This window comes from Anticarsia gemmatalis, chromosome 4 (genome assembly GCF_050436995.1).
Source record: "Anticarsia gemmatalis isolate Benzon Research Colony breed Stoneville strain chromosome 4, ilAntGemm2 primary, whole genome shotgun sequence".
NCBI classification, from domain to species: Eukaryota; Metazoa; Arthropoda; class Insecta; order Lepidoptera; family Erebidae; genus Anticarsia; species Anticarsia gemmatalis.
Genome location: NC_134748.1, coordinates 1,492,181 through 1,503,445, shown reverse-complemented (window position 1 = coordinate 1,503,445; position 11,265 = coordinate 1,492,181). Strand labels below are relative to the sequence as shown.

Here is an 11,265-nt window from a genome sequence, read left to right as displayed (position 1 = left end):
AGGCTGTGAAAACTATAAAAGCCCTAGTTGTATTATTCACTACTATATAGTAAATAAAGAAAAGATTACAGACAAAACTGGTACAATTTTATTCAAACAGGTAGTTAATATTTAAATCGCAGCAATTTTTTCTTTGAGTTCCTTTAGTTCTTTTGCGTGTATCCATTTAATACCTGTTGCTGAAGCAGCACTTGGCGGTCTTGATATGCACCTGGATAGCAAAAAAATATGTTATTTTATTTAGCACTAATCATATCTAATCCAATAAGGGATGCCATTTTCCCATCAATCAGTCCTAGGAGCATTAAAAGTATCACAAGATTTCGTAGATACTTACTCTACTTTCTTTCCCAGCAGATTCTCAAGTCTGGGTCTGCAGAAGACCCACGGCCCCTGGTTCTTATGTTCCTCCTGGCAGAAGCACACTTTCGCTTGCTCATACTTGCAGAACTCCTTGAGCACCACGTCGTAAGGGAAGGGGTAGACCTGCTCGATGCGACACATCGCTATCTTGTCTTCCAGCTTCTTCTCCTTGCGCACGTCGTCGATCTTGATCGCCACGTTGCCGGAGCAGAATAGAAGCTTTTTGACCTCTTTTGGATTCTTACTTGCAGGCCCATCCTCGGGTATAGCTCTGCAACAGTAAAAAAGCACATTATTGAAGTTTTAAACCAGCAATAATGAATACAATAATTCCATAAATGTATATAGAATTAATAGAGTAAGATCCCAGAGCTGCCAGACCTACGTGATTTTAGCAAAGCTGAAATTTTGAGGATTGTTAGTATAAAGGGTCTGTTAAGAGGTATGCACATCCACTACCTTGAAAGCGGGGCCGTTTCTGAGGTAGCGCGGAGTGAAGGTGCTTAAAAAACGACCCAAACTACGTCATAGTAGCAAAGTTGGTTTTCAGATATGTTATTAATGATATTATGTAGAATTAAAATTGACTATTGCCAGACCGTTTCCCGGGGCCATTACTTCTGCCAGACGCCTTAAATGTTGTTAAAAAATGAGGTCAACTACGTCATAGTAGCAAGCCTAAATTTTATATATGTTATTAAAGGTACAATTTTAAGACCCCCTGTATGCGGACAGACCATTCCGCAGGGCCCTTTGTCCCCTAGACGCCATTAAACTTTCCCTATGAGTGCGAGAGTAAGAGCATTATTCATACGCATAAATGAAAAACAATTGAATTAAAAAAATTAAAATTGAAAAATTATTGAATACTAGCTGACCCGCGCATCTTTGCTTGCGTCACTTAAGAGAGATAGGTCAAAATGTTACATAAACGGGTTATGTAACATTTTTCACTGGTACTCTGCTCCTATTGGTCGTAGCGTGATGATATATAGCTTATAGCTTTTCTCAATAAATAGGCTATCCAACAGTAAAATATTTTTTTATTCGCACCAGTAGTTCCTGAGATTAGCGCGTTCACACAAACAAACAAACTTCTCAGCTTTATAAAATTAGTATAGATTAAAAGTACTTGGAGTGTTTAGGAAGATAAGTAACATTATTTTGGGAATTATTTTAAAAATAGATATGGTTTACACTATTCACAAAAATTATGAAATAAAAATTGTAGTCATTCATCATCATCATCATTATCTGAGCTCTTACTTCCCTCATCAAATTGAATATTTAAATCATCTCCACCATCGTCTTCATTGTTACTTGAATTCTCTGTAAAAAAAAATGTAGGTAATGATGTTGAAAACAGTTACAAGTAGGTATATTGAAATAATTTAAAGTTAAAATAAAATACCTAATTCGTTTTCAAGTGATTCGCTTACGAAACTTGGCAATTGGTCACCATCAAACCACTTAAAATGATAATGGTTATCCTTTAGAACCCACCCTTTATTTGCTGGGCTTAAAATGCTAGGACGCTTTATATGAGCATTACTCCAGACACCCGCAATATAATTTGCTCGTCGAAATTGTTGAAGCAATTCAGATTTACAAGGAGGTAAATTACTTGCGTCGAATTTTTTAACATTTTGCCGGTGGAATTTCTCATTCACATCGCCGACTGTATACGTGTTAATGAAAAGTTGTAGCCGTGCAGCATCTACATCAATTCAGCTCAGACCATTTAAAATTTTGAAGAAATCGCCAGAATATCAAGAAGCTTTTGTTCAATTCGGAGAAGTTGAATTATCTATTGATAAAGCGAAGGAACAAAATATATTTGATGTAATTCAAAAATTTATCTGCTAGTTATATAATGTTCCCGGATTAAAAGTACTTGGAATGTTTAGGAAGATACCTAAACATTCCAAGTACTTTTAATCTATACTAATTTTATAAAGCTGAGAAGTTTGTTTGTTTGTGTGAACGCGCTAATCTCAGGAACTACTGGTGCGAATAAAAAAATATTTTACTGTTGGATAGCCTATTTATTGAGAAAAGCTATAAGCTATATATCATCACGCTACGACCAATAGGAGCAGAGTACCAGTGAAAAATGTTACATAACCCGTTTATGTAACATTTTGACCTATCTCTCTTAAGTGACGCAAGCAAAGATGCGCGGGTCAGCTAGTATTCAATAATTTTTCAATTTTAATTTTTTTAATTCAATTGTTTTTCATTTATGCGTATGAATAATGCTCTTACTCTCGCACTCATAGGGAAAGTTTAATGGCGTCTAGGGGACAAAGGGCCCTGCGGAATGGTCTGTCCGCATACAGGGGGTCTTAAAATTGTACCTTTAATAACATATATAAAATTTAGGCTTGCTACTATGACGTAGTTGACCTCATTTTTTAACAACATTTAAGGCGTCTGGCAGAAGTAATGGCCCCGGGAAACGGTCTGGCAATAGTCAATTTTAATTCTACATAATATCATTAATAACATATCTGAAAACCAACTTTGCTACTATAACGTAGGTTGGGTCGTTTTTTACGCACCTTCACTCCGCGCTACCTCAGAAACGGCCCCGCTTTCAAGGTAGTGGATGTGCATACCTCTTAACAGACCCTTTATACTAACAATCCTCAAAATTTCAGCTTTGCTAAAATGACGTAGGTCTGGCAGCTCTGGGATCTTGGTCCATAATCAAAGACTGTAATTTAGTGCTGCCCTAATGTAAATCGTTAATTTTCCAGCAGCTGCTGGGAAAGGAATTCCTTTAAGGCAGGATATTTTGTTTATAACTCAGACAATTTAAGTATCAGTCAATCAGAGGACTGAAAAATCTAAATAGAAAAAGTGAACAGGTTATTCAATTGGTTACCTTTGGAATTCAGTTCCTGGCAAGAAGTCATCAAACTTGGACCTGTAGAAGGGGTGCTTGAGGCCGACTTTGGGTGTCATCAGCATGAGTGGCTTACGGAACGGCATCGCGATCTGACGCCGCATCAGATGGAAGTAATTCGCTGGTGTCGTCACGTTTGCTACTATCCAGTTCGCTGCTCGCAGCTGTTTCACTATAATATGAAATGTAATAATTAATGGTTTACGAAACGTAGAACAGCAACATTAAGGGACGATTTTATACCATCATCGGCAATCGAGTAGCTGTCAACAATTTAAGTTCTATGAAAAACAATTCAGCGCTGGTATCATAAATATTTAGCAAAAGCATTTTTTATTCATTTTAAAAATCAAACGCTCGTCCGTTCCTCCTTCCGGCAGTAGAAAGTCGCTACTTATTGTAAAATTGTTAATAGTGATAGTAAAGTAATAAAATCGATGATTGAGTGTTAGACAGTAAGAGTGAAAACTAACGGGCCATTAAGGGGTCGTCTAAATTAGGAATAACGTCTTCGTCATCATCACACTGCAGAAGGTATCGCTCTATTCGAGCCGACGAGTGCTCAGGACCCTACAAACAGACACACAAGTGACTAATATTACAAAGTATTACAAACATATCCGTATGAAAATCTAAGCAAGAACATCGTGCCAGTTAGGCTCTTCGTACGATAGACCTTAGACACATTAATATGTGTTCTCTTTTTCATTTCGCTAAGGAGTGAAAGAAGAAAGGAGAGAAAGAAGAAGAAACAAAACTCTTTATAAGCCTTTCATAACTTCACATATTTTTATGAGTAAGAGGGTAAGTCTTTAGGCCTATCAATGAATGATGAATTATGATTTTAAATTATGTACGAAGGGCCTAATTGTACATGACTTGTGCAAAAAATGACGTCACAGTTTGAGTATTAAAAGGTTTTATCTTCCATCTTTGAGGTTAGAACTAACTTCGTAACAGTCAAAGTGGAGCTGATAGTGTCGTAAACTCACAGCTCCGTCGATGCCATGGGGCAACTGGACCACGATCCCAGACTGACAGATCCACTTGCTCTCGCCATTAGCGATGAACGTGTCGAACACGGGCTGCGCCGTGTCCGCGAAGTCTCCGTACTGCGCCTCCCATATGCTCAGCAGCAGCGGACTTGAGTATGAGTAGCCTACTTCGAAGCCTAGTACACCTGTCATATGAATAATGTTAAAGAATTGATTATCGAGGTGAGATAGTTGTTAGAGTGGCGAAATAGCTGTGGTCCGACAATTTAGTAATAAGCATTCACGATTTGTGTAGATCACAATTAAGAATTCTGTGCATAACCAAAATAAAGAAGCTGAATCAAATTGGCCACCTCAGCTGCATAAGGCTACGGGTCACTGATGTTCTAAATTCTCTACATAAATTATAAATTTGTGTACAAGGCTCTCTACTAACTTGTTTGACTATAGTAGTGTACGAGGGTACCGATGAGAATTAGTCGCGCTAAGCGTCATATATAATTCTAAAACCAAGACTTTTGTTGGGTTTTCCCACGTTTCTGATACAATCGCTGTCTAAACATTAAAAAAGCGTTACATTAATAATTCTGTAAATTGCTCGAAATGGTCGACAGAGAGACAGACAATGTTTCCAGTAATGGAGAACTCACCAAATTCAGAGAGAGCACTGTTGTGGAGCTCGTAGCGCGCTTGGTCGGGGTATAGTGTGTCGAGCACGCGGTACGTAGCGCCGTCTACGCCCTGGTGGTGGTACACGTGGTGCCTGGGGACCACAAATGGAATGCAAAACACTAAACATTTCGTAAATCGCGTCCGATAAGTTGAAGGAAGAAAGCTTCGAGTAAAGGAAATTAGTCGTAGGACTTCGTAGCAACATATCTAATATGTATGATCGTAGACATTCGTAGCGATATTGCTACAGGGTATAGAAGCTCCTAGACACTGTATGGTAGATTTCTGCAGTGTATACGAGTTTGTTAACAATGATAAAATATAAAATAAAATACAATTTCATGCAATAGCTTAAAGGTTTCCGTACACATCCGTAGCATCAGTACCACATGTGGATTAGATATCGTAGACTGCCGTAGCAGTAATGCTACGGAGTAAAAGAGTTTGTAGACACTCGTAGCGACATAAGAATTTAGGCGGTTTAGGATAACGTGTTAGATAACCTACCTGCCAGATATAGTGGCAGCAAATGTATGAAAACAACTGCCAACATTTCGTCTGATAAACTATCTAATAGATATTTAGAGATCGCACCTAAGTGTTGTTTATTATCCAAGTTTGTATTCTTAGTTTCGGTACTGTAATGGCTGAACTGTTACCTGTGCGCCATGGTGCCTCTCTCGACATCCTCGCCGGTGAATCTGATGTGTATCTTGTCTCTGAGCAGAGAGCCGTACGCCAGCGCCTCTCCCATCGCCCAGTCAGCTATACCTTCCTTCACCTGACACAATATATATTTAGTTAGCTAAAAACATTATTTTTAGGACATGTTGCTGGTAAACATATTAAGAATTGGAATATTGTAAACACAGGCCTGTAATATTCACGCCGCGCTTGTTTACTGGCGATGAACTTAAAATCTACTAAACGTATTTTCATGCGGTTTCCATCATTAGATGGAGTGATTAACGAGCTAAGATTGTGAATATTATTGGTTGTGTATATTAAGGTTGTGCAGATAAATAACTTTGAGCTCCGGATAAAGTCAAGGCTGGTGACTAGTATAGTTAGAGGTTTATTTGATTGACAAACATGCGGCAAGTATAAATGTTTTGTACCATTTTCTCTCTGGCGGCAAGTATTCTGTTCAGACCCTTGTGCATCTCGAAGGCCCATTTCTCCGGCGGCTTACTGAAGTGGTTCGCTATTGTAGCGATAGTCGCCTTACATATACCCGTGTCTTGTATCTGAAATTACATACAACTCACTAAAGTAGGACACAATACAACTACTAGTATGCTACTTTAGCCGTATATACATATACAAGTTTTTTGACACCTATTTCAGACGAGCGAAATCGCAGTCAGTCGATATCATTTCACTTGCTTACTTAAGAATGAAATGTAGAATTAGATGGCAATATTCGAGCGAAAATTTGTAATCATTTTATTTATTACAAAGTCACTTCAAATAGACAAGTGCGCAAGTCAAGTACCTACTTATTCTCATTTTAGCACCAAGAAAAGTTTTTGATAAAAATATAATTACTATTTTAGTTGTTGTATACCTTGTTAGGGTCGGTGGCCTCCCAGAAGCCGGTCCAGGGCGTGTCGATCCAGTCCATGATGCTGAGCTTGGTGATCTTCTTGGCGAGCTCGAAGTGTTCGTTGAGCGTGTCCATGTACTCCTTCTCCCAACCTTTGATGTCGGAGGCAGTAGCCACGCCCTCCGCCATTAGTTTCTGACCGTATAACGCATCCACTGAAAATTACACTTATGTACCAGTTTTCTTTATAGGAAATTTTGGTTTTTGGTACAAGTGGCACTCGATTGGCTGACACACTAATTAAACAATTTATCGCTTTTGACAGATCAACAAGATCATACAAGAACTAATTCTTGCATAAAGCTGGAGTATAGTTTACTGTGGGTGGAAGGAAGAACCACGGTAATAAGAAATCTTCTCCCATTATTTAAAGGTAAATTTTCAGTAGTCGTTTATCGTTTGAAAGTCAGTTTGTCTGCAATACTATTAGGACTGAGCCAATGATCGAAATGCTTATCAGAGAGATGTCCTCGAAAAGATCGGGACGAACACAAGCAATCATAAAAAAATCAAGCACAGGCAAAATGTCATGTAAGCGGAGTCACGTGAGAGTTCTAGCAAAAGATACCTTATTGATACAAACTAGTGCGGATCGTGTAGTTACCAGTAGGCATGCTCTTAATCTTCTTGTACATGAATGGCTGCGTGAACATGGGCTCGTCCTCCTCGCTGTGTCCGTGGCGGCGGTAGCACACCAGGTCCAGCACCACGTCCTTCTTGAACTTGCAGCGGTACTCGATGGACACGCGCGCCACGTGCGCCACCGCCTCCGCGTCGTCCGCGTTCACGTGTAGTACTGGCGCGTCCATGGTTTTTGCTATGTCTGGAAGTACGAGTATAGTATTGGCACTGCACAGGTCTTAAATACAGACACTGCGGAAATAATATGTGTATGGAATGTATATGTTTAGGAAATAAAAGGTAGAATATTCTAGGATACAAATATCCCAAACCAAAAGATTACATTTTTCATATCATTGGGAATCAAAGCGAAATAAAAATGGTTTGTGCAGTAAATGCGTGCAGTGTCCGGCTTTTGAAGTGGTAAAGTAGGACGTGACCCGTGCCAGCAAGCTACACAGTAACTCTTAATGAAACTAACCAGCTTTAGGTGTCCATGAATTGATATTAGCTGAATATGTACCTGTAGAGTACGGCGAGCTCCTGGAGAAGCGAGGATCAGTGGTGTATCCGATCTGGTTGTTGCACACGATGTGAATGCTGCCGTACGTGGTGAAGGCGGGCAGGCTGGTCTGGATCACCGTCTCGTACACCGCGCCCTGGCCCGCCACGGCCGCGTCTCCGTGCATTATGATTGCCATCACCTGACAAATTATACAAACATCATATCAAACCCACTAATTTCAATAATAGTTTCGCTAATTAGTTACGTGTTTTGCTGGGCTTGTGGTGTCATACAAATAGGCAAGGTCTTAAAAAAGAAGATTTTCCCTAAACAAAACTGAAAATGTTATCTATACTAATATTATAAAGCTGAAGAGATTGTTTGTTTGTTTGAACGCGCTAATCCCAGAATCTACTGGTCCGATTAAAAAAATTGTTTCAGTGTTAGATAGCCCATTTATCGAGAAAGGTTATAGGCTATATAACATCACGCTAGGGCCATTAGGAGCGGAGTAGCAACGAGAAATGTTACAAAAACGGGGAAAATTATGACCCATTCTCTCTTATGCGACGCAAGCAAAGTTGCGCGGGTCAGCTAGTCTTGAATAAAATCAAATTACCATAGCGAATTGCGTATATGAGTCTGGTCATTTCATAAACAGGTTGATCAGTTTCAAAAATCCTCTCACAAGTTATTTATTAGTATTTGCTTCGAATCAACTTAGATTACAAACTCATATCACATTACAGCCGCTCCAGGAATACCTAAACTACTGCATACACTTAACAGCTAGGTATTACCTTTTCGCCATTGTTATCTCCCTTCCAGAACTGTTCGGCGCGCGCCTTGCCGATGACGACGGGCGAGACGACCTCCAAGTGAGAGGGGTTGGCGCTCATCGACACCTTGATGTACTTGTTAGTGCGCCGGATGAACCGGTGGATGTACGTGCCCAAGTGGTACTTTATGTCACCGGAGCCCTACACAAGAATAATAGTGTTTAGTGCTGTCCTATCTAGTGCATACACCAGTAAGAAAACTTTTCAAAAAACGCATCATACGATTTTTATTCTTTGTTTTCGTATAAAATAACGCATGATTAAAAACTTAAAATATAGTAGTAATATTGAATTAGTTTTCATCTTATACATTGCCATCAAATATACTATAAATTTATGTACTTACGAAAAATTCGCTCGCATTGTTTTCGGTTTAAATATCGATAGGCGTTCAGATTCTCATTCAAATAACTATTAAAATGATCCGATCGGGAAATTGTATTAGTTCTGTGATTTTCTACTGATATGCTCACCGGTTCTTTCGGCTCCATAGGTTTGAACTGTGCAAAGATATCATTCAGCTGTTTACGGCATACGTTAACCAACATGTTGAGTCGACCTACAAAGCAAAACGTTAACTTAAGTAACTATCGCAGTAATTATAAGACTGGTGTATAGAATGTTTACGAATCATATCAATAAGTTAGGTTAGTGAATGGTACTACACCCACCTCTATGTTGCATGGCCATAACGATGGACTGCACGCCGAGCCTGGTGCTGGTGTCCACGATCTCCTCCAGCATCACGATCATACTCTCGCCCCCCTCCAAGCCGAAACGTTTCTCCGCCGGCCACTTCGTTGCGAAGTACTTCTCTAAGCTGTTGAAAACGTAATAGCAACGTTTTCACATTCACATATTTTCTTGTAATTAACAATAAGTAGTCTATATACAATAATTGATAAATGACTTCCTGCCATATGCAAAATCATCATTGCATCTTAAATGATACTCAAAAGTCATCCGGACGCTACCATACTGGTGTACAAAGTGACAAGCTCGTTTCTGCATTCCCTAAATCCACTAATGTTTACTAGCGAGGTGACTCCTTATTATTATTTAAACAAGAATTTATTATTATTTAAACAAGATCTTGGCCAACCGAATGCGGTAAGATGTCTTCATTAAAACATTCTCAACACAGATACTACGTCCGGGTATCTAGAAGTGCTGACGTCGCAGAGCTGCCTTGAATATATGTAAAAGAGAAGTGCTCCAAACTCACAACACAGCCTTAGTGAGTCGCCTCATGATGAGTCGTTTCTCCTCGGGCGACTTGTCGTAGGCGCCGGGCTTCTCGTGGCGCTCGCGGATGAACTGCACGCCGTCCAGGTCGTACAGGTGCATGTACTCCACGCCGATGGGACCGCAGTACACTTTCTCTAGACGGTGGATTATTTCTCTGAAGAAAATCGTAAAGGTTAGGTATTTGAAGACCTTGAAGATAGATAAGACTGCCTCCGTGGCGCAGTGGTTAAAGTCGTGGGTTCGATTCACAGTCGGAACAATTTGTTGTGCGATCCACTAATAGTTATAACGGGACTGGATGTATTTTGTGTCCGTTGTTTGTATAATTGTAAAAGTCCCGGCGACACAAGACAAATGCTTAGTGCGGGAAGGTAGTCTTTAAAAAAAAATCTTGTTTGTTTCTTTTGCTTTTCTAACTTTAGTTCCACCCTAGGTCTGCTTACCTTCCTAAGATTTTAATTAAGTCAATCGTCGATTGCTTATCGTGTTTTTGAGCGTAATATTCCAATGATAATCCAAGGCAACGTGAATAATTAGTTACCTGAGAGTAAGCTCATGTTCCGTACCGCCGATGAACGTTCTGTGAGGGAGCTCGAACGTCATGTCCATGTGAGATTCATCTAAACAAATTATTTATATTATAAGCTATTTTATTTGAGCGGCAAGTAATGTTCAGTAATAATTGCGATGGAGATGGCGGGATGATCTGGATAGTATTATCCAGATCATCCCGCCATCTCCATTTAGGTCTACCGGATCCGCGATGACAATTCCCTAGCACCCAATCGGTAATATGAGCTAATGTTATTTGTGGGAAATAAAATATCACTTTCATGCCCGGTTTTTGAGGTATATCGCGGTAGTTTATCTATTCAACTGTCATGTTTATATCAGCTTGATTGAATAGATAGACTACTGCTAAATATACCTCAGAAACCGAGAGTAAGTCTTTTGTTATTTTCTTCGCATCCAACTCGAAAATATCATAGAGTAACGAAATTACTTGAAATCCCGGATTGGGAAATGCATGAAGTGCTAACAATTCGTTAATATCCACTGTCTGAGTTAGGGGTAGTTAGTAATAAACTAGTTTTGTACTTACTTAATATAGTCCCAAGTTCTCGAGCAACCATAATGCAGTTAAGTCCTTTAGCGTCGAGGGGCAGTGACTTCGCCTTCGCTAACATTCTGGCAGGTAGCGTGAGATCCAATGGGTCAGTTTTCGCTAGGAGATGACCCCGGCACTGCGACATAGCCATAATATTATAGGTAGTAGGTACGAAGATAACTTCGTATATTACAATTTAAAAGGCAACATTTAGCAGTCAACCTTAAACCAGTCATGTTACATGTAGGTTACTAGGGGCAAAAGTTACTATACCTATTAAAATGCCTTTTCAAGGTATCGAAAGGTTACTTAGAGGACAATTAGGAGAATCTAGAGTGGAAAATGGGAAAGTCTCAAATGGTTTAATTAAAGCACATTTCTCACCTGATAACTTCTTATT

At 39.5% G+C, this 11,265-nt stretch overlaps 1 protein-coding gene across 1 annotated transcript; it reads right to left on the bottom strand.

The window, feature by feature from the left end:
* Window positions 1-111: 111 nt before the first annotated feature.
* Window positions 112-10,365, bottom strand: LOC142972644 (2-oxoglutarate dehydrogenase, mitochondrial-like). Its single transcript, XM_076113928.1, has 16 exons — window positions 10,299-10,365; window positions 9,735-9,911; window positions 9,181-9,329; window positions 8,983-9,068; window positions 8,471-8,650; window positions 7,689-7,869; window positions 7,149-7,367; window positions 6,506-6,699; window positions 6,057-6,185; window positions 5,598-5,719; window positions 4,917-5,029; window positions 4,264-4,451; window positions 3,745-3,841; window positions 3,251-3,443; window positions 338-634; window positions 112-211 (listed from the first exon to the last, which is right to left on the bottom strand). The coding sequence occupies exons 1-16, from the start codon at window positions 10,358-10,360 to the stop codon at window positions 112-114; spliced, it is 2,487 nt and encodes an 828-aa protein (XP_075970043.1). The 5' UTR covers window positions 10,361-10,365.
* Window positions 10,366-11,265: the final 900 nt, after the last annotated feature.